This window comes from Pan paniscus, chromosome 9, assembly GCF_029289425.2.
Source record: "Pan paniscus chromosome 9, NHGRI_mPanPan1-v2.0_pri, whole genome shotgun sequence".
NCBI lineage: Eukaryota > Metazoa > Chordata > Mammalia > Primates > Hominidae > Pan > Pan paniscus.
Genome location: NC_073258.2, coordinates 19229652 through 19253668, shown reverse-complemented (window position 1 = coordinate 19253668; position 24017 = coordinate 19229652). Strand labels below are relative to the sequence as shown.

The 24017-nt window shown below is 44.4% G+C and overlaps 1 protein-coding gene across 11 annotated transcripts in view; it reads left to right on the top strand.

The window, feature by feature from the left end:
* Positions 1-24017, top strand: part of PLEKHA7 (pleckstrin homology domain containing A7) — a 234127-nt gene that overhangs the window by 120564 nt on the left and 89546 nt on the right. For all 11 annotated transcript variants that reach the window (XM_055094181.2, XM_055094178.2, XM_034932215.3 and 8 more), the window contains one exon: positions 19721-19804. In XM_055094181.2, the coding sequence (XP_054950156.1) occupies positions 19721-19804 (84 nt within the window). The remainder of the gene's footprint in view (positions 1-19720; positions 19805-24017) is intronic.

Below are 24017 nucleotides of genomic sequence, written 5' to 3'. Positions count from 1 at the left end.
CTGGGTGACAGAGCAAGATCCTGACTCTAAAGACATTTGAAAAAAGAAAAAAAAAATGTATATTTTTACATATTTTTAAGCAATACACATATATATATTTTTTCATGTTAATGGAAATTAATCACTGAAAGATGGATTTTAAGGCAGGACATTAATTTTAAAACAATGTATGATTTTTTTCTTAATCCTTGTTTTCGGGAACCTAGTGTTAATTTATGGTTCAGTAATAACTGTTACCTCAAGCAATTTCTTAACCTTCCCAGGTCTCAGTTTCCTCATCTATGCAACAAAGAGACTGGATGAGGTAAGCTCTGAGTCATTTTCAGTCCTACAACTCTTAATACTGTGGAATTAATTTCTGGAAAGCAAGAGTTACCGTCTATGATAAAATAGGTCTCAATTTGTTTCCTTTATTTACTGTTATTGATTTAAAGTCTGTTTTATCTGATATAAGTATAGCTGCTCTTGCTTGCTTTTGGTTTCTGTTTGCACGGAATATTTTTTTCCAGTCCTTTACTTTGTAAATGTCTTTATCAGCGAGGTGGGTTTTTTGTATGCAGCATGTGGTTGGATCTTGTTTTTAAATCCATTCCACCAGCCTGTATCTTTTAGGAGTATTTACTCCATTTATGTTTAAGGTTAGTATTGCTATGTGAGGTTTGTTCTTGTTATAATATTGTTACCTCATTGCTTTGCAGTCTCAATTGTATAATTGCTTTATAAGACCTGTGAGTTTTATACTTTCATGTGTTTTTATGATGACGAATATTGCCCTTTTGTTTCCATGTTTAGAATTCCTTTGAGCATTTATTGTAGGGGCAGTCTAGTGGTGAAAAATTCCCTTAGTGTTTGCTTGTCTAGGAAACATTTTATTTCTCCTTCATTTATGAAGCTTAGTTTAGCAGGATACAAAATTCTTGGCTGGCATTTTTTTCTTTAAGAAGACTGGAAATAGAACCCCAAACTTTTCTGGTTTGTAAGGTTTCTGCTGAGAAGTCATTTTTAGTCTGATGGGATTTCCTTCATAGGGGATTAGACACTTCTCTCTTGAAGCTTTTAGAATTTTTTCCTTCATGTTGACTTTGGATAGTCTGATGACTATATGCCTTGGTGAGATTCTTCTTGTAATGCATCTTCCAGGAGTTCTCTGAACTTCTTGTATCTGGGTGTCTAGGCATCTAACATGACCAGGGAAGTTTTCTTGAATTACTCTTTCAAACAGGTTTTCCATATATTTTCTTCTTCTCTCTCTGAATCAACCTATAACTTGTAGGTTTGGACGTTTCACATAAAGCCAATTTTCTCAGAAGCTTTGTTCATTTCATTTTATTTTATTTTTTTGTGGGGGGTGGTGTTGACTCCTGTCACTCAGGCTGGAGTGCAGTGACGTGATCACAGCTCACAGCAGCTTCAACTTTGCAAGCTCAGGTGATCCTTCCACCTCAGCCTCCCAAGCAGCTGGGACTACAGGTGTGTGCCACCATGCCCAGCTAATAGTATGTGTGTATATATATATATATATATATAATTTTTTTTTTTGAGCAATAAAGCTTTTAATTCACCTGGGTGCAGGTGGACTGAGTCTGAGAAAGGAGTCAGCGAAGGGAGATGGGGAGGGGGTTGCTTTATAGGAGTTGGGTAGGTAATGGAAAATTACGGTAAAAGGTGGTCATCTATTGTTAGCAGAGGAGGAGGTCACAAGGTACATGGTGGGGAGATCATAAGACTTATTATCCAGAAGAAGAATGTCACAAAGTTGATTGATCGGTTAAGGTGGGGCAGGGACAAGTCACAATGGTGGAATGTTGTAATGTTGGTTAATCAGTTAAGGCAGGAACTGGCTGTTTTACTTCTTTTGTGGTTTTTCAGCTGCCCCAGACTTCTTGGCTCCTTCAGGCCATCTGGGTGTATATGTGCAGGTCACAGGGGTTACAATAGCTGAGCTTCAGCTCAGAGGCCTGACAATCACCACACTGGCTAATTTTTTTTTTTTTAATTTTTAGTAGAGACAGGGTTTCTTTCTTTTTTTTTTTAATCTTCCCCCTCTTGAATTTTATTTTTTTAAATTTTTTTAATTTTTATTTTTTTTTAGTATTTATTGATCATTCTTGGGTGTTTCTTGCAGAGGGGGATTTGGCAGGGTCATAGGACAATAGTGGAGGGAAGGTCAGCAGATAAACAAGTGAACAAGGGTCTCTGGTTTTCCTAGGCAGAGGACCCTGCGGCCTTCTGCAGTGTTTGTGTCCCTGGGTACTTGAGATTAGGGAGTGGTGATGACTCTTAATGAGCATGCTGCCTTCAAGCATCTGTTTAACAAAGCACATCTTGCACCGCCCTTAATCCATTTAACCCTGAGTGGACACAGCACATGTTTCAGAGAGCACGGGGTTGGGGGTAAGGTTGTAGATTAACAGCATCCCAAGGCAGAAGAATTTTTCTTAGTACAGAACAAAATGGAGTCTCCTATGTCTACTTCCCTCTACACAGACACAGCAACAATCCGACCTCTCCATCCCCTCCCCACATTTCCCCCCCGCTCTACTCAACAAAACCGCCATCGTCATCATTGGCCCGCTCTCAATGAGCTGTTGGGTACACCTCCCAGACGGGGTGGCGGCCGGGCAGAGGGGCTCCTCACTTCCCAGAAGGGGCGGCCGGGCAGAGGCGCCCCCCACCTCCCTCCCGGATGGGGCGGCTGGCCGGGCGGGGGCTGCCCCCCACCTCCCTCCCGGACGGGGCGGCTGCTGGGCGGAGGCGCTCCTCTCTTCCCAGATGGGGCGGCTGCTGGGCGGAGGGGCTCCTCACTTCCCAGAGGGGGGACAGCTGCCCAGCGGAGGGGCTCCTCACTTCTCAGACGGGGCGGCTGCCAGGCGGAGGGGCTCCTCACTTCTCAGATGGGGCTGCCGGGCAGAGACGCTCCTCACCTCCCAGACGGGGTGGTGGCCAGGCAGAGGCGCTCTTCACATCCCAGACGGGGCGGCGGGGCAGAGGTGCTCCCCACATCTCAGACGATGGGCGTCCGGGCAGAGAGCTCCTCACTTCCTAGACGGGATGGCAGCCGGGAAGAGGCGCTCCTCACTTCCCAGACTAGGCAGCTGGGCAGAGGGGCTCCTCACATCCCAGTCGATGGGCGGCCAGGCAGAGACGCTCCTCACTTCCCAGACGGGGTGGCGGCTGGGCAGAGGCTGGAATCTCGGCACTTTGGGAGGCCAAGGCAGGCGGCTGGGAGGTGGGGGTTGTAGCCAGCCGAGATCACGCCACTGCACTCCAGCCTGGGCAACATTGAGCACTGAGTGAACGAGACTCAGTCTGCAATTCCAGCACTTCGGGAGGCCGAGGCTGGCAGATCACTCGCGGTTAGGAGCTGGAGACCAGCCTAGCCAACACAGCGAAACCCCGTCTCCACCAAAAAAATACGAAAGCCAGTCAGGCATGGCGGTGCGCGCCTGCAATCCCAGGCACTGGGCAGGCTGAGGCAGGGAATCAGGCAGGGAGGTTGCAGTGAGCCGAGATGGCGGCAGTACAGTCCAGCTTCTGCTCGGCATCAGAGGGAGACCGTGGAAAGAGAGGGAGAGGGAGACCGTGGGGAGAGGGAGAGGGAGAGGTTGAGGTTTATATTTTTAGTAGAGATGGGGTTTTGCCATATTGCCCATGCTGGTCTTGAACTCCTGGGCTTAAGCAATCTAAAATTCTTTCTTCTGCTTGGCCTAGCCTATTGTTAAAGCTCTTTGACTGTATTTTGTGATTCCTTCAATGAAATTTTCATTTCCAGAAGTTCTGTCTGATTTTTAAAAATAATATTGCTCTTCTTTCATATCCTGAATTGTTTTTCTGATTTGTGTTGTTTTTCAGTTTTCTCAACTTGGCTTAATAAACTGATAAACTGAGAATTTATAGCTCCTAAGACAGGTTATCATTTGCTAATCTGAATCAGAAAAATTGTTATTTTGTTCATCTTTCGGCAGGATATATAGAAACTAAGCTGTTACACACCCTTAACGCCCCTAATCCCTCTTATTGATTACTTGCCTTTCATGTGTAAGACACTAGGGGATTGGCATCTAGTTGGCTCTCAAATATTTGTTAAATGAATGAAGAAATATACTGTTGTCACATGTTATTGTTGGGGGCAAGTAAATCAATATCATTCAGGTCTGACCATGTAGTAATTGTGGGCTTTTTTTTTTTTTTTTTTTTTGCGACAGAGTCTCGCTGTGTCACCCAGGCTGGAATGCAGTGGCGTGATCTCCACTCACTGCAACTTCCGCCTCCTGGGTTCAAGCAATTCTCCTGCCTCAGCCTGCTGAGTAGATGAGATTACAGGTGCCTGCTACCATGCCCCGCTAATTTTTGTATTTTTAGTAGAGATGGGGTTTCACCGTGTTGGCCAGGCTGGTCTTGAACTCCTGACCTCAGGTGATCCACTTGCCTCAGCCTCCCAAAGTGCTGGGATTACAGGCATGAGCCACTGCGCCCAGCAATTGTGTGCCTTTTAAGATTTCTTTTGAATACCTAGCTGAATCAATTATTTTTTTTAAATGGTGGCAACTTTTTGCAGTTGCTTTCTGGAACAGTTTCCTTATCTATGATGTGGACAACTGTGGAGAGCTGGACTCCAGGGCCTGTGCTATAAACACCACAGTAGACTATATTTTTCAAGTTGGGAGAGGTCTGTGATCTTGTTCCAGGTGGCATCTGGTTAGATGCTTTTCTTTTCCAGGAGTCTCTGCCTACTGCCAGTGGCCTCTTTGGGTGGCCATTAGGGCTGCATCCACTGGTACCACTCTTCCTTTGGGTTCTATAGGGATAGAATTGGTGGTGGTATCTTTCTGGATTTTTCACTCTGTGGAAGAAACAGTCTGTTGGCTGGTTTGGGGTTTACCTTTTCTTTCTTTCTTTCTTTCTTTCTTTCTTTTTTTTTCCGATGGAGTCTTGCTCTGTTGCCAGGCTAGAGTGGTGCAGTGGTGCAATCTCAGCTCACTGCAACCTCCGCCTCCTGGTTTCAAGCCATTCTCTTGCCTAAGCCTCCTTGGTGTCTGGGACTACAGGCATGCGCCACCACACCTGGCTAATTTTTTTTGTGTTTTTAGTAGAGATGGGGTTTTACCATGCTGGCCAGGCTGGTCTCGAACTCCTGACCTCAAGTGATCCACCCGCCTCGGCCTCCCAAAGTGCTGGGATTACAGATGTGAGCCACTGTGCCTGGCCGGGGTTTACCTTTCAAAAGCTCAGTTAGAGAATGCTAAGAGTGAGTCCACTGTTGGAATAATTTTTTTTTTTTAAGATTTTTGTGACAGGGAAAATTCTGGGCCAATTTTTGTCATCTTCCTTTAGTTCTTTTTTTTCCTCCTGCCTCAGTCTCCCGAACAGCTGGGATTACAGGCTCCGCCACCACTCCCAGCTAATATATATATATATTTTTTTAGTAGAGATGAGGTTTCACTGTTTTGGCCAGGCTAGTCTCAAATTCCTGACCTCAAGTGATCCGCCCGCCTCAGCCTCCCAAAGTGCTGGGATTAGAGGCATGAGCCACCACACCTGGCATCTTGCTTTAGTTTTTACTTTTACATATGAATTTTTTTTTTTTTTTTTTTTGAGATGGAGTCTCACTCTCTGGAGTGCAGTGGCATGATCTCGGCTCGCTGCAGCCTCTGCCACCTGATTTCAAGTGACTCTCCTTCCTCAGCCTCCTGAGTAGCTGAGATTACAGGCATGTGCCACCACACCTGGATAATTTTTGTATTCAGGGTTTCACCATGTTGGCCAGGCTGGTCTTGAACTCCTGACCTCAAATGATCCACCTGCCATGGCCTCCCAAAGTGTTGGGATTACAGGCATGAGCTACCATGGCCAGCAAGAAATCTTTATTTTTTAAAACAGATCTTCTTCATGAAAAGAAGGTCTTCTCTGGAATCAGTGATGTTGGTACAAGGTAGGAGTTACAAACTCAGACGTCTACAGAGGCTTAGCAGATAACAAAAAGGCAGCCTGTGGTGTTTATGCTCTTGAATTTGTTTTTGAAGTACTTATAACACTCTGTTTATATTTACAGAAATTTCTTTACTGTAAAAAAATTAGAAATGTTAGATGTGATGATAAATAACACTAGGTGTTCACCCTCAACACTGGGAAGCAGCAGGGAGTGTTGAGGACTGCATGGAAATAAAAAGGTCATTCTGCCTCTCCTTGGGGCCCAGAGTTGCGACAGTTTTTGTTTTCTAACATAAGTTCAATTTCTTTTTCTTTTTCTTTTCTTTTCTTTTTTTAAACATAGTCTCACTCTGTTGTCCAGGCTGGAGTGCAGTGATGCAATCTCGGCTCACTGCAACCTCTGCCTCCTGGGTTCAAACAATTCTCCTGGCTCAGCCTCCTGAGTAGCTGGAATTACAGGTGCCCACCACCACACCTGGCTAATTTTTTTGTATTTTTAGTAGAAACAAGGTTTCACCATGTTGGCCAGGCTGGTCTCAAACTCCTGACCTCAGGTGATCTGCCTGCCTTGGCCTCCCAAAATGTTGGGATTATAGGCATGAGCCACTGTGCCCAGCCTAAGCTGAAATTTTATATGAAATTTTTCTGTTTTTAAACTTTGGCTGATTTTTTACAATCTGAGTAGCTCAAATAAAACTAGTTTGGGGGACAAATTGGTTTTCAGGTCATGAATTTGAAGTCTCTGATGCATATTGGGATAGTTGGCATATGGGATGGGCCTGTGGATCATCTCTCAAAGGGCTGGAGTGGTGTGGGAGTCCTAGGGAAACCTGTGTGTGGAGGGGGCTGTTTATGTTCATCCTTGTGTATGGATATGGAGGAGTCCAAGATATATATGTAAAGTAAAAAGCAAGTTATAGCATGATATGTACAATTTTATTCTATTTGTGAATTTTTTTCTAAAAAGATGTATGTATAAAATTTTAAGTTCATAAAAATTTTTTAAGTGCAAAACCCGAAAAGGATATACAAGAAACTGATAAAGGTAGTTGTCCCTGGGATTGACACTGAATTGGAGGCAGGAAAAGGAACTGCTTTTTAGTTCATACCCTTCTGTAGCATGCAGTACTTAAATAATTTTTGAAAAGTAAAATGAAAAGAGCTGTTGGGAAGTATAATTCCTATATGTTACAATTGGGGAGTCTTGCTATATATTAATACTGAAGAGTGTAAGCCTTCAGTGCTAAGAATGTTGAGGAAGGAGGAAATTAGAGTGGTCTGGCGTGATTAGGAAGGGCTACTTGGAAGAGAAGGAGCCTTGAAGATTGGGCAGAAATCCTTAGGGAAAAGGACAGAAGGAGCCAAAGCCCAGAGGTAGAAAAGAAAGGGTGACTTGGGGACTGGTGGGCAGTTAAAGTTGACAGAAGCCAAGAGTATCAGGAAGCAGTGAGAGATAAAGAGGCTTTATTTAACATGAGGAGCCATGGAGGGTGTTTGGGCAGGAGATAATGGAACAAGAGCAGTGCTCCAGCATGCTTAAACTGGTAACAAGGATGAGGAAATTTGGAGACAAAGCCACAGGGTGGCAGCCTCTCATGTGGCCCCTGCTGGCTCCCAAGATAGCTGTCACTAATTCCTGCTAGGGTGTTTCCTGGTGAACAAGGATTATTTCTATATAACTGATGAATAAGCTCCTCGCATTTCCTGTTCCTCCACTCTTAAGAGTGTGAGTCTTGGAAGCTTGCCAACCTCTGCTGGTGCCCGATGTGGTTTTTCTACCTCCAAAGCCAGTGTGTCTCCCAAGACATTTTGGAGGTTCTATAGAGCAACTAGCGATTGACTGACATGTAGCCACTAGAAACAAGCCCACACTTTGGAGTTACGCAGATCTGGACTTGAATTTTGACCTTGCCACTTGCTTGTTATATGATCTTAGAACGGCCCTTGACTCCTTTGGGCCTCAGTTTCCTCTTTTGTGAAATGAAGATAATATAATTTACCTTCTAGGGTTTTATGCCTTTTAGGTTGATACATAGCAAGTAGGTCTGCTTTGCTTTTCTATGACGACACCCACTCTGAACTCTGTGTGTGTGTGTGTGAATATGTATATATACATATGAAATATATATTTATATGTACTTATGACCATATCAGTCTATTCTATTGGATTATAAGCTACTATTCTGTGGGGGTGATTATGATCTAATCATTATTTTTCTCCAAAGCACTCAGAGAGCTAAGCAAATAGTTGGGCTTTAATAAGTGTTGAATGTGTGGGGTTTGTGCTCTTAAACCTAATCCAGTCTTTTTAGTGATGGACTTTTGATTAATTAGGCTGTGTCTGTAGGCTAGGGTATACCTCTTCTGTGACCAAAACAGTTCTGTCCAAGCAAATGCCCTTGTTAGGATAATATGCCAGCATGGCTTGTGAGTCATTCATTCATTCTGCTATGGCAGTTCGATATTTTGTAGGGCTTGGTGTTTAATATGATAGTTTGGGGAGCTTTCTTTAAAAATATATAAAATTGCAGAAAGCATGTAAACACATTGGTAGGGCTCTTCCTGGGACCTGGAGGAGGCTTGTGAAAGTGAGGGGCCCTAAAGCTTGAGCTTCTTCGGTTTAACAGTAAATCATCTCCACATTTAAAGATTTATGGAACATTCACTACAGGTAGTATTAGGAGTTACGAAGGATATGGGGGTTTCTAAAAGGGAAAAGATGGATACGAGTTTTAGTAATACAGTCATCCTAAGTAGACTCAGGACAAAACCCCTTGTATTTTTTTCATTCAAATATTTGTGGAATACCTACTATGTGCCAGGCATTATGCTAAGCCCTGGAACATAGCTGTGAAAACACTAGTCTCTGCCCCATGGAGCTCATATTCAAGTGTCACCTGCACTGTGACTTTTAGAACTACGTAGGTTGCAATGAAAAGAGCCACAGTGTTGATCTTTCACTTTGGTGCCTGGTTTCTCTTTTTAACCCCTCTGCCCTTCTCGTTTTCAGACCTGTTCTGGGAGTGAGTGCCACATGGTTAAATCGGTGCTGAGAGAACCTTAGCCATCCCAAGCACTGATGAAAGAATCGTTGTTACCAGGGGGAGTGGGTTTGCTGACCTGTAACCACTCAAACCTTTCCCTGCCCTGACTGGTATGAAATATTGATAAGGAGCCATTGTTTCTTCACCAAAGATAGGCTCTGTTTTGGGGCTGATTTCAGCTCAGCATGGTAGGGCAAACCTGAATGAGCAATTTGTTCTGAATCCAGAGCTGTAGGTAGGGGTGTTTCTTTATGTCCTGGTTCTAGAGGGGCAGCCAACCCCATGGTCTCAAAGAATGGAAGAATTGGATTCTAGAGACGTGAAGTGCTTGCCTGGTTGATTATCTCTAGCCACTGCTCCCCTTGGCCACAGTGGGGCAGTGACTCAGAGCTGGAACTGTGTTCCTGCCTGGTTGCCAGATTTTGTGTGGGGGGTGGAGAGGAAGGAAAATGAATGAGCAGGAGCAAGTGGCTGCTGGATTTGTAACACCTTGGGAGGCAGCTGCTCAAGAACCAAAATTGAGAGACAGCAGGCAGGCTGGGAGTCTCCCTCCCTGTCTGACCTGAACCTAAGATTTAATAAGGCGGTGCAGCTGGGGAAGACACTATCCGAACGTGGAGCCCAAAGGGAGGGTGAGTGTGTCCCCTGCCTTTTCCGGTAAGAACAAGAAAGCAGGTTAGTCCTGTACTGGTTTCATAGGGATTCAGTTTGCTGTGGTATATTCTGATTCATGAAAGTCAAGTAATGACTGAGAGAAAGGGAGTTTTCGATGGTTGGGAGCACCTACAGTTAAATAAAAACAACCACCATCCAATGTAATTGGGCATAAATAAGACATAAGTATCATTAACTACACCTCCCTGATGTTATTACAGAGTATTTTGTTGGCAAGTGAGGTTGGGGAGGACAACTGGTCTGCCTCTGTCTCTGTGTTTGCAATTGTGTGTAGTGTTGTTACATTTCAGTCTGTAGCTCTGTGGATGACAGTTTGAGATGAACTGCAGCATCTTAAAATGCTACAGCTGGAGGGAACATCCTGGAAACATCTCCTGCTCCAGCCTTCTCATTTTACAGTTGGGGAAACTGACTTATTTAAGTGTACTAAATGGAAGCATAAAACTGGGTGTTCTAAGATTAAAAATGTTTCACAGGACAGGTTTGAAAACTTCTATAGAATGCGGCTTTTCTCGGGCCGCAGTTTCTGAACCTGTCGGGGATGGAAGTGTGGCTGGTGGAAGGTGCCTCTTGATCTTAAACCACTTTGCCTGCCAGGTGAGTTCTTTAAATAGAAATTTAAACAGGAGGCTGGGTGCTGTGCCTTAACTCAAAGGGAAGAAAAGAAAGCGTGTTCTTGAGCCTCTGTCCTGGAGCAGGCTGAACATGCTGGAGTCTGCAATGTGGAAAAAGGCAAAACAACTCTATTGGAGTGCAGTTTTAGAGCTAGCAGAAGATAAATATAGCAGGCACTGAAGGTTGAAGTGTCTACTGTGGGCTGGGATGTTATCAGTGTTCTTTATAACAACAATGCAGAGTCGGAATTAATCTTTTCTTTACAGATAAACTCAGAAAAGCCACTAACTCGCTCAAGGTCATGCACTACCAGTGTGTGGCAGAGCTAGGATTTGAATTCCAGTTTGTGTGGCTCTGATCTGCCTGGGCTTCCTGCAGGCCTGTGTGGCCTTTCTAGATGGAGAACCTACCTGCACCCCCCATTTTACAGATGAGGAAACTGAGGCCCAGGGAGGTTGAGTAGTTGCTTGGGCTGTAGAGCTAGCTGGTAGTGACAAAGCTGGTACTCAGCTCCTGTCACATTGCCCCTCTGCCAACTTCCTTAAAAAGGAAAATTAGGAAAGGGCTCTCTGAGTTTGATTTGCTCATTCTATCAGAATCTTGGCTTTAATGTTCTCATGGCTACTGGGATCCTGTGAAATCAAAATTAAAACTTTCTATTCACCAAGTAGCAACCCCAAGTCATGGGGCTCCATGTGGGAACTCAGGGGCCAGACAGTCTTGCGGTGTGGGTGACTCAGTCAGAAGAGTACTTTGCAAAATGAATTGGCCGTTGAGTGGATCTGCAGAACTCTGGAGAACTTAAGAGAACCTAATGAAATGTAGAGGTTTGCAAATCATGCCAGAAGACTGTTAAATCTAGAGCTTGGAAAAGACGGACTTCCCTCTTTGCAAGTTGTGAGGGCTTTAAGTTTGCTCAGTTAATTTTGTGACTCCCTCATGCCCAGCTCTGCCTGTGCCAGGCTCTGTTCCCTTTGGCACATTTGGACACTGAACACAGTTACTAACTGCCCCTCAGGTGGGGGGTCTGGAGTTGGACGGGGTTTCCATGTCGCTGCCATGGTATGGAGTGTGTGCCAGATGTGGACGGTATGGGAATGGGGAAGGTCTAGAGTTGCCCTGCTCTATGCTCTCCAGGGCTGGTGGAGTCTTCAGAGCCTGTGGCCTTCTGCCTCCCCGTATCTTTGAGGGCTCTGTGATGCATGGTGCTGCTGAAATCAGAAAATGACATCGGTTCTGCACAGCCTCTCCCTGAAGGTGATGTGTCTGTGCTCAGGCTGTTTTGAAGTAAAGGGGTTCAAGTGCCTACTCCATGAATATTCTTCTTTGCTGTAGGAGATATGTAAGGAGTAAGGAATGACTCCTCCCAACCCTTGGATCTTACTTGAAGGGAGGGGACAGGGAGGAGAACAAACACACATGAAATAAGCAGAGAGCAATACTAGCGAGGATATAATCAGTCACCAAATTGTAGGTTTCACGCCAAAACACTCTCCCAGTTCACGCAAGGGAGATACAGGTGATGTTTATATTATCCTTCTGTGTGTTTTTAATCACTCAGTAATTTCCTATCAGGTGTTTGCATTCCTTTCTTTGATTTTCTCAGTGGGGTGTATTAACCCTCCTTTACAGGGGAGTTGAGGAAGTTGTAGGGGAGGGCTAATTTCTCCAAATTATATTGTAACACAGTTCAGGAGAGCCAAGGATGAAGTGTTCTTGGCATGTTGGTGTCTCATCCTTGCACTGGCAGTAAGAATAGAAGCCAACTGCCTTCTGATGGCTGATGACCGTTAGGTTCTTGTCTCTGTTACTTTGAGTCCAGATTTCTATAGGGCTAGCTAGTTCATTTAGAGGCAAAATTAGCTGGGCGTGGTGGTGCACGCCTGTAATCCCAGCTCTTTGTGAAGTGGAAGAGGGAGAATCGCCTTGAACCTGGGAGGCGGAAGTTGCAGTGAGCTGTGATTGTGCCACTGCACTCCAGCCTGGGTGAAAGAGTGAGACTCCATCTCAAATATCCGGAGGAAAGAGCATCCAGGCTGCAAGGACAGCTAGTACTGAGACTGTTAAGTAGGAAAGAGCTTGGTGTTCAAGGAACAAAAAGGCCAGTGTGGCTGGGCCAGCATGGACAAGGGGAAGAATGGTACTAGACGAAGATGGAACCAGGCAGGAGTCAAGGCATCTTAGCATTTTGTAAGCTAAGGTAAGGAGCTTATTTTTTACTCTGTGTGTAAAGTAGAGCTATCGTAGAGTTTAATGGAGGAGGGTGACATGGTCTAGCTTATATTTTAAAAGATCCATGAGGCATCCAGTGAGGAGAATGGGTGCAACAGAGGCCAAGGTAGAAGCAGAAAGAGCCAGTAGGAGGCTGTTGCAGTATCTAGTTAAGAGATGAGTAGGGTGCTAGCTGTACAGATGGAGAGGAGTGTGGATGAATTCAACGTATATTTCGTAGATAGAGGCAATAGGACTTGGTTCTGTGTGCCTCACATATTGTACATGGAGGTTAAAGAAAGGAGTAAAGGATGATTCCAAGGTCATAGTGATGTTAATGGAAATAGGGAAGCCTGGAGGAGTATTGAGTTTGCGGGGAAGGGAGGCTCATTCTATTCTTGCCCTGTTAAAATGTAAATGCCTATTAGTCATTGCTATAGTCAAGGTACAGTTAGGTTCAACAAACATTAATTGAGTACCTTCTGTATGCCAGACATTTGGCAAGGTTCTTTCATGTATGTTCCTTCATTTTATCATCACAACAACCTTTTGGAGGGACATTTTTATCCCCTATTTGCAAATGGAAGAATGGAGCCTCAGAGAGGTGAGGTGGCTTATCTGGTTTGAACCCAGATCTTCTGACCCTAGGGCTCTGGGCTGACTTGTTGCTTAGGGCAGATGTTGAAGGAGGCTGATTAGTGTTATGTTGATAGCTTCTACTTAAAGAGAGGAGGGGGACCTTACATTGGCTCATCAAGGCCTGATTCTGGAAGAAGGGCCTGTCACAGGAATGCCTATGTGCAGTGAGCTGTCGTAAATCTTGATATGGTCAAATACTTGAAAGACCATTTCAGTAGATTTTCAATCCACTTAGAAATGCCACATTAATGATGATGCTTTGCATTAAGTGAGCAATTTTGTGAAAATGTTAAGTAAAATTAGTCACAAGGAGCTTAAAAAACAATTGAGGAAACATAGAGATGCTGTTTCAAATCTTGATTGCTACCTCTTTATTGTGGGGCCCAAATTGGAGCTGAAGGTGAAGAAGAGGCAATTTCTTGTATTCTCAGAGTTTCAATTTCCAGTTTTGAGACCTAACTAGGAACATTATTAGGTTATCCAGAATCCTTGGTTTTCTCCAGACACTGGTATTTAGAACAAAGATAGTAAGTGGCTTTACAAGCCTGGGGGCAGTGCTGAATGTGGCTGCAGGCCTGCAGGGTAACGCTTTTACAGTGTTCTGGGAGCCACACTGAGGAACCAGAAGGTCCAGAGGGGCAGATACTGCTGAGCATACCAATGAGAAGATCTTTAATAGAGTCCCTCCTCAGACTTTTAGGCCAGATACTTTTCTTACATTTTAAGCCGTTTCTTCTCCTCTTTATAGCCAGATAAGAGCTAGTGCTGACGGAGCAGATTTGTCACACTCTCAGCATACCAACACCACTACTGTCAGAAAACCAGATTTATCAGGGTGCTCCGACCCCCACTGTTCTGTTAAGCATCACTCACATAATGCCAGAACTTCTTGCCATGCCAAAAAAAATTGCTGTGCCAAGTAATTGGAACCTTTATGTTTAACCGACAGGAGTCACTGCTCATATTACAATCAAAATACATATGAATAGAAAATTAATATGGAAAAATGCTGCAAGAAACCATAGGATGCATTTACATTTTGACTAGCCTTGTCTGTCATTGTAGGTTGACTGTCTTACATTGAACTTAAATCAGTCTCCAGTTCTCTATGGTCCTCACTTTATTCTCTTATCAAGTCTTTTGTATTTGCTGTCAGACTTCTTTAGGGCTTAACCCAAGTACTTGCTGGCCCAGGGCTTGTGAAGACATGCTTATTTACGTGGATGGTTACCCACAGCCTGCTTTCACGGGAATCATCCTTTCCTGCCATCTTCTGTCCATGTTCCCTGGTCCTTTCCTAAGTGAGACCGGCTGCCATTCAACTTCAAGGGGCTGCTTCTGGGAGGAAGAGCGGGATTTGAAAATGGAGGCTAGCTTGTGTTTACCTCATTTGCCAAATTACTTTCTCAGTAGCCTGAAGAGAAACAGAAACCCTTGTGTGGAACAGAGAGAGTTTTTGTTCTCCCCTGAAACCAGCCACTTGGCTCTCAGCCGGGCCCTCTCTATACTACCATAGAGCAAGGTAGCAATTCAGGTCTAAGAACAGGTATTTCAGGGGATGTGTCTGTGCCTGCTAAATACTTCTTGAGACACAGTGATAGGACATGAGACTCTTCATGGGTGTTAGAATCAGGAAATGGAGCTGACTGAGGGCTTTTGTGGCGGGGGAGCCAGGGACAGCGAGTAAAGCCAGAGGACTTTGCAATCTCCAAATGGGTTTGGGGAGCCAGCATTTAATAGGCAGACTTTGTTTGGCAAGAGTGAGCCTGGAGTAGTGGAAAGAGATCAAAAGGGTGGTGGTGTGCGGGGAACACAGGAGCTGACTGAGGTTATAGGTAAATCACCGTTCTTTAGGGACCTTACTTTCTTCATTTGGAGCCTGGTGTGGTGATACCTAACCTGCCCTTTTAGGTATTTGTGAATATTGAATGGAATCGCCCAGGGACCTCACTCACATCCCTTTGCTCAGAGTGCTGAACCAGAAGCTCTGCCATTAGCAAGCTGAATGTGTTTGATCAAAAATGATGAAATTTAGGCCGAGCACGGTGGCTCACACCTGTAATCTTAGCACTTTGGGAGGCCCAAGGGGGTAGATTGCTTGAGCTCAGGAGATGGAGACCAGTCTGGGCAACATGGTGAAACCCCATCTCTACTAAAAAAAAAATTAGCCGGGCATGGTGGTGTGCACCTGTAAGTCCCAGCTAGTTGGAGGACTGAGGCAGGAATGTTGCTTGAACCCAGGAGGTCGAAGCTACTGTGAGCTGAGATCGTTCCACTGCACTTCCAGCCTGGGTGACAAAGTGAGACCTTGTCTCAAACAAAAGAAAAAAAAAGAAAGAAATTTTAAGACTTCAGTATTCAGAAGCCATTACTCTGGTTCATCTCTTTTCTCAATGTATGAGTCTTTTTGAAAAAAAAAAAAAATTTAGTATTCTAGTAACATCCCATAACCTGGAACCTCAGTTTCCTTATGTTTAACATGGGGATTAAAATATCTGCCCTGCTTACATCAATGGGTAGTTTGGAGGGGCAAATAAGATGATGAATGTAAGCACAGTTAAAGCTGCTTAGTTAAAGCTCCTTGTAAATTGCAGTAGATGGTGGTGGTGATGATGCTGTGACTGACAACTCTTTTGGCAAAGAAGGCAGCATCCATATTAGGGAAAAAAGTTTGAAGAACTGTCTCTAGGTCTGATTAAATGACAGCTATTTTGTGTTGGCTTTTTAAAAATTACCTTTCTTCTAATGTTAGAATGTAAAATTCATCTTAGTGCCTAAACTCTGCAGCTCAAGATTCATTTACTTAGAACCCTGGGTTTATTTAAGCTGGTACAAGTTGGGACGGGGAGCCCAGGAGTTGCTATTAAGATTGTGCAGTGTATATGAAGTGGTGGTCACTGGCTGCTGGATCTGCCCCAGGCACACAGAAGATTTGCTCTTTACCCTTATCTGCCAGAGATCCATCAGCTGATCTTACGGTAGAACTGAAGGCTGTTTGGGGACTACTGAGTGCCACACAAGTGCTGTCACTCAGAACTTTGGCCCTGGACAAAAGAGGAAAGGGGGAGATAAAGAATGAGGGGGAGTGGCAGCTGGGCTGTGCTTCTGATGCCTTGTGTCTTTAGGGCTTTCTCATCATGGCCAGGAAGCTGCCCCAACTCAGACTCCTAAGGGAAAGGGAAAGCAGGTTATCATACAGAGAACATATAATTTAGAAATAGAAGACCTGGAGTCATGTTCCAGTCTTATCACTTTTTTGTTTGTTTGTTTTTGGGACAGAGCCTCACTCTGTCACCTAGGTTGGAGTGCAGTGGTGCAATCATGGCTCACTGCAGCCTTGACCTCCTGGCTCGGGTGATCCTCCCAACTCAGCCTCCCAAGTAGCTGGGACTACAGGTGCGTGACAGCATGCCTGGCTAATTTTTGTATTTTTTGTAGAGACAAAGTTTCACCATGTTGCCCAGGCTGATCTCAAACTCCTGGGCTTAAGTGATTCACCCGCCCCAGCCTCAGGAAGTGCTAGGATTACAGATGTGAGCCACTGCACCTGCGCCATGTCCCAGTCTTATAATTTATCAACAAAGTTATCTTGTACAAGGCACCCCCCCCCCCCGCCCAATTCACCTCTCTGAGCTATTCACCTCTCTAAAACTGCAAAGCATTTATAGAGATAATCACAGATATGGGTGTTAATGCTTTATGGTTATTTCCGTTATGAGCAGGGCTTTTTTCCCTCCAGGTGGAAATGAGGCAGGTTTAGATTTAAAGTTTGCATTTTCAGATTCTCTGGCAAGTGGAGATAAGTCTCTAGAAAAAGCTGGGCCAGAAGTGGTGGGTCACGCCTGTAATCCCAGCACTTTGGGAGGCTGAGGTGGGCGGATCACCTGAGGTCAGGAGTTCAAGACCAGCCTGGCCAACATGGTGAAACCCTGCCTCTACTAAAAATACAAAAGTTAGTCAAATGTGGTGGCAGGTGCCTATAATCCCAGCTACTTGGGAGGCTAAGGCAGGAGAATCACTTGAACCCTGGAGGCAGAGGTTGCAGTGAGCCGAGATCACGCCATTGCACTCCAGCCTGGGCGACAGAGCGACACTCCATCTCAAAAGAAAAAAGGAAAAGCTGGGTGTAAATAAAGCCTAACCCTTGAACGTGGTGCAAGGATTTTTAAAACACGTGTTAAGAATGCCTGCTTCTGCTTCTTGTCCTTATCTTGGATGCTCAGACTTAACTCTGCTTTTTTGGGAAGACTAGTCTGCTGTCTGCCAAATGAGGTCATAGAATTCCACGGGCTTGCCTGGGACCAGGAGCAGGGAATTCAGAGGCTGGCTATGGTTGGGAAGGGTGACAGTATGGTGAGGTGGTACACAGTTTCAGGACTAAGGAACAGCCTGGCCTCATGGCTGGCTTCACATGTGGCTTGTTAGGGTTCAGGCTGCTCTAACCCTCAGTGCCCAGGTTACCCCAGACACCTGGACATCAGAGGTTCTGACCAGGCATTAGGGCGGAGTAAAAAAAGACTTTGTAGGCCTAGAGAGTTTTTCTTTTATAACCTTTGTGCTATGCTGATTTAGACATAGTAATCTCTAGGGAGGCTTAGTCCTCAATTTGGAGATGGGGCTAATATTTTAACAATACCAACTGAGATGATCTATTGATTATGAAAGCATTTTAACTCTCTGTACTAGGAACCTTAAAAAATGACCATGCTCTTTGATTCAGCAATTTTACCTTTGAGACTTTAACCCAAGGAAAAATTTGAATTGCAAAATTCAAATTACATTGAAAGAGATATAGATTATAATAGTGGGGGGGAGGCACCTAAAATATCTAGCATTAGAAGAGTATAAATCTTTCTAGAATGTAAATACCATGGGATAAGGACTTTTTGTTCACCTTTTATCCCCAGTACCTAAAGGAGTGCCTAGCACATGGGTGCCCAGTAGACAACTTTCTGAGTGGTTGTATGAAAAAAAAAAAAATTACATTTGGCCAGGCATAATCCTAATGCTTTGGGAGGCAAGCCTGGTGGATCAGTTGAGCCTAGGGTTGAGACCAGCCTATGCAACATAGTGAGATCTCATCTCTACAAAAAAACCCAAAACTTAGCTGGGCATGGTGGCATGTACCTGTAGTCCCAGCCACTCCGGAGGCTGAGGTGGGAGGATCACTTGAGCCCAGGAGTTTGAGCCTGCAGCAAGCCATGATCACCCCACTGCACTCCCGCCTGGGCAACAGAGCGGGACCCGGTCAAAAAAATTTTTGTTTACATTCATATGATAAGACTATTATTCCGCTATTTCAAATAAAGAAGTCTTAATGATATAGGACTTTTTCTATGTTAATAGGACGTGAAAAAGCAGGACAGATTTTTATATACACTAAAATCACTCTCAATAGCCTGAAATGATTCTTTTTAAGTAGAAGAAAATTTAAAACTTGGAAGGGGAACATACCCGGGTATATCTCCACATAGAGAGGTCATGGGTGACTTTTTACTTTCTACATTTTAAAAATTGTCTACAGGTGGGGCACGGTGGCTCACCTGTAATCCCAGCACTTTGGGAGGCTGAGGTGGGTGGATCACTTGAGGTCAGAGATTTGAGACCAGCCTGGCCAACATGGGGAAAGCCCATCTCTGCTAAAAATACAAAAATAAGCTGGGCGTGGTAGTGCACACCTGTAATTCCAGCTACTTGGGAGGCTGAAGCAGGAGAATCACTTGAACCCAGGAGGCGGAAGTTGCTGTGAGCCGAGATTGCACCACCGCTCTCCAGCCTGGGTAACAGAGACTGTCTTTAAAAAAAAAAAAAAAAGTCTACATTTACTATGATTTTGAAAGAAATTTAAATAAATCATATTTTGTTTTTAAAAGAGGAGGGTTAGTTTAGTTTATTTGTGGAGCAAACCAACAGTCTCTAGAGCCAGCTCCTCCTCCCTTTCAAAGAACCAAGCAGCCTTTGTTGATGCACAAAACACCTACACACTTTGTGTCTGTCAGCTTGGTGTGGAAGCTGATCCTTCCTAACTTCAAAAGGGTGATAGAAACTCCACCGTGCTGAAATTGTGCAGGTCGTGTTGCAGAGACATGCCCATACATTTATATCCCATCATTGAAGCGAGGACATTTTGTAGTAGGGAGAAGAATTTTCAGAAGATAGATTTTTGTGGGTGGGTGGTTAATTCTTAGAATTCTTTTGCTAGATTCATGGATTTGGAAGCTGTCTTAAGTGTCATCTGCTTTCCTTCATTCTTGTTTTAGCTCGTACTGTCTTAAAGTGTTACTTTTTGTTCATCGTCTCAGGTGGCTGGAGTAAGTACTTCATGGAATGTCTCTCCAAGATGCAGTATTCTCTTGGAGCCAAGACTTCCTTAGAAGTCTCCCTGTCTCGTAGGTGGGCTCTGGCACCTGAGCTGGAAATTCTTGGGCTTTTCTTAGTGTGGCGGGGTTCTGACAGACTAAGTGTGTCTCAGAGGAAAGGCCCACATTTCTCCCCCTGTGAAATCTTTGATGACCAGGGTCACCAGACATTGCTGACTGACCTGTCGTTGTCTGTACTCCTTCCATTCACACGAATTCTCATCCATCTTCTCTCTTTCTCTTTAGCCATAACCAGCAGACCACAGCATTCAGGCATCCTGTGACGGGGCAGTTTTCTCCAGAAAATAGTGAATTCATTCTTCAAGAAGAGTAAGTCTTTTTAAAGTATTCTCCTTATCTGGGCAGAGAATGGGAGACTAAAGGCATTTGCTGAAAACAAAACTTACTGGACTGTTTTCTCTGAGACAGAGGGGCTTGGGGTGAGTGGGTTTGTTGATTCAAACAGGAATATGAGAAGAATTTTATTTTTCAACCTTCAGACTTCTTTCAGTGGCAAGGTATGGAAGAGGAGAGTTGATACAGGGATGTGCTATGATGGGTATTGTCAGAGCCTCTTTAAAGTTCCCTTTCCCCTGAATGAGCCGATACATCTTCTGGCACTTTAGCCCTGTTTGAAGAGGACCCACTCATCTGGGTGAAAATATAGCTGGCACACACCTGTATTACCAGATACTTGGGAGGCTGAGGTGGGAGGATGGATTTGAGCCCAGAAGTTCAAGGCTAACAAGACCCCATATCTTTTTTTTTTTTTTTTTTGAGGCAGGGTCTTTTTGTCACCCAGGCTTTGTCACCCAGGCTGGAGTGCAGTGGCACAATCTTGGCTCACTGCAGCCTTGGCCTCCCTGGGCTCAAGCAGTCCTCCTATCTCAGCTGCCCAAGTCGCTGGGACTACAGGCATGCACCACCACACCCAGCTTATTTTTGTATTTTTTGTAGAGATAGGGTTTCGCCATGTTGCCCAAGCTGGTCTTAAACTCCTGGGCTGAAGCAGTCCTCCTGCCTCAGCCTCCCAAAGTGCTGGGATTACAGGCATAAGCCACCACATCCTGCCCTAGACCCCATCTCTTAAAAAATGTGTGTGTGTAGTGTGTGTGTGTGGGTGGGGGTAGGGGGTGTACCCTCAGACTGAGCTGAATCAGCCTCCCAGGGAAGCCTCAAATAGGAGTCCAAAGAGAGGAGAGCTGGTAATCCCCATCGTCCCTGGACATTCTGAGTTCTTTCTGTTCTCTTTTCCTAACATGGGAACTTTGCTGCTCCTCAGCTCAGTTTCAGCAGGGCTCTCAGGTGCTCAGGTGGGCTCTACCACCCAGGGCTTGTCTACATAAAAATACATGTACAGCCCAAGCAGGATGTGTTTTCCCAAAAAAGGAAGGCAAGAAATGTGCACAGGTGGCTCTGTCCCCTTCCATTCATCTGAGACAGTTCTATTTGAAGAAAATATTTGTGTTTTGGAAAGTAACAAATAGATGTTAGCTTTAAAGGTTTTTTTCTTCTTCAAATCATTTTTCCTCTGTTTAGTTACATAGACCAAATATGATCTTAAAATAAACTCTCAGTATTTATATTTTTACAGCATTTCCCTCCCTTAGTATCTACACCTTTAAACTTTTTATTATGGAAAAAAATTAAAATATACAAAAAGAGATACGGTAATAAATTCAATATACTCATTGCCCATCTTCAACAATTTCCAAAACATGGCTAATTTTATTTTATCTATCCCTTCACCTTCATCCCCTAGATTATTTTGAAGCAAATTCCACACATACCATTTCATCTTTATAGTATTTTCAGCTTAGAATCATTATCCCACAGTACGTTTAAAGCTAGAAAGCTATAATTATGGGGAAACTGACATCCTTGCACGTATGCTCTGTGCTGGAGGCATTACATGCATATCTCATTTAATAGGATCATCCTGAGAGATAGACCATCACCATTTTAGAGATGAAGAACCTGAGACCCAAAGAAGTGCCCAGAGACACACAGCTTAGGAGAGCCAAGATGCCGTCCCAGGTTAGCCAGGCTTCAAGGCCTGTGCTGCCTTTGCGTGGTGTTCCCTTCATCAAGTCCAACTCCTGTCATAGTCAGAGGCCACTTCCTAAGTTATTTTGATGCTGGTGGTCCATGGGAGATGACAGTCAGGGGCTGGGGTTGGGAATCTGACTTTGGAAGCATTAATACTAGTAAAGAGAGTGAGTGGAAGGTAAAGATTGTCTTGTCTCCTAGATTGATAAAGAACTGCTGTGTGAAAAGAGCCAGGATATGTGGATTCCCAAAATTCCGCTCAGAATGAATTTGTTTATAGAATCCTGAAGGTCAGAAGCTCTTGGGAGGTTATTGAGTTCAGTCCTCAGGCATCCCGGAGACACAGGTGCCTGTTGTTATTAAGTCTGGATGGAGAGTCCGTCAGAACCTTTAGCTTGGGAAGTTACCAACTTCCATAAGAGCTGCAGGAAAATGCAGACCTACCATTACAAAACACTTGTCACACACAATTCCTTTTGCTCTCATTCTTAACAGAAGACTTTGTCTACTGACCACTTCTCTTCAGAAGGTAGCCTCTTTCCTACTACCGAAACATCCCTGTAGTTAATTTCAATTCCATCCAGCTTCCAAGGAGAAGATGCACCTCCTTTTTAAGGCTTACTTTTTTCCTCTAGATCCCATCTCCTGGATGTCATGGAGGTACCTGCTTGTCTCAGGTGGTGTGTGGCACTGATTGGCCAGACATTCCTTGCAACAGGCAGAATATGCTATAGGCATTGAGAAGAAGGGAGGATTCCTGCACTTATACATTAAATACCTAGTGAGTACTTACATTGTGTCTGGGGCTGTGCTGGACTCTACAGGTACAGCAGCAAGCAACACAGATGTGGTCCTGGTGGTGAGGAGCTTACAGTTGAGTAGGGAATTTGCCTGCTCTTATTGGTGTGAACAGATACATCTCCCCACTGTTGGCAGGTAGGACTCACCTGAGATGCTCGGAATAATGTGTGCATGCCCCTCAAAGGATAGTTTCTCATTTTACAGATTAGAGGCATGGAGAAGAGAAATAATGTGAAAGCTATAATCTGATGGTTCCAGGGGACATGAGTTCTGAGTGTTCTAATTCCTGTGTCAGTCGTATAGAATCAGTCAGGATAGGCTAGGGTCTGCTCTGGTAATAAGAGATCACAAGTGTGATAAATGTTCATGATAGAGGAAACATAGGGTTCAATGGGAATTGATAAAGGGGACTCTAACCTGGCTTAGGGACCACAGAAGGCCTCCTCATCTGGGAAGGGATGTGGTTTAAATTGAGATCTGTCTAGTCAAGGTGAACAACCTGGGCAAAGACTTAGAGGGGAAGGAGGGTAGAGCATGGGGGACCTACACCAGTTGAGTTTAAGTGAAAAATGAGGAGCACTGGGTGGATTCTGGAGGTACTTGGGAAGTAAAATGAACAGAATTTGGTGATTGATTGACTATGATAGGGATGAAAGAGGGGAAAGACTTTCTTGAAGCCTCTGGCCTTAAACTGGAGGAAGAGGGAAGATTTAGATAAAGGAAGATAAGTGTGTACACGTGCATGTGTGTAGGTGTCGTTCACAGCTGAGGAGAGTGTGTCCAGCCTTGGTGGGGTCAAAGTGAAAGAAGACTGACTTGCAGTGGAGGTTTGTGAAGGGGAGTGTGCAGATAAGGTTGAAGAGGGGGGCTGCAACCAATTACCTAAATTGCTTCCTCCTAAATGAAATACACTTAGGTTTACCTCCTGGGGAAGCTCTGGAGGGTGAGTGAGGCATGATGTCTCCTCACAGAAACAGTTTTTATAAATTATGCAAATGAATGAGATTCTTGTTTTGTTCCCTTAGAGGAGCTTAATTTTGTTATGTAGTGTGTTATGTCTCAGACTAATGTCTTGGGTGGAAAAAGGAAAACTGGCTCCTTTCTTTTTCTTCTCCAAAGAGAATCCACTAAGGCCAAGCACTGGAGAGTTGTAACCACATTGACTCCTCTTGCCAGAGCCTCCACTCCCCAGTTTCTTGTAGGTAATTCTTCTGGAGCAGCGGTTCTCAAAGTGTGATCTCTGAATCAGCATCACCTGAGAAGGTGTTAGAAATGTAAATTCTTGGCCCCACCCCAGGCCTACTGAATCAGAGACTCTAGAGGTAGGCCCCAGCAATCTGTGTTTTCACAAGCCTTCCAGTTGATTCTGATGCAGGTAAGAGTTTAAGAACTACTGATTTAGGCAACTTGCTCTTTTCATCCCTTCTAAATTACTCCCTAGTTCTCTTCACCCCCAGGTGTCTTCCCACTTCACCCCCCACCCCCAAGTGTCCATCCATTCTCTGTGCTGCAGTGATAGTCTTAGGTAGATTTTAGTCACATAATCTTGAGTTTCTTCTTCTATGGGAATAAAAGAAAAAAAAAATTTTAAACCCATCCCATGGTGACTTCTCCTAGGGCATTATTGGTGTGAACAGATAGATCTCCCCACTGTTGGCAGGTAGGACTTGCCTGAGCTGCTTGGAATAACCCA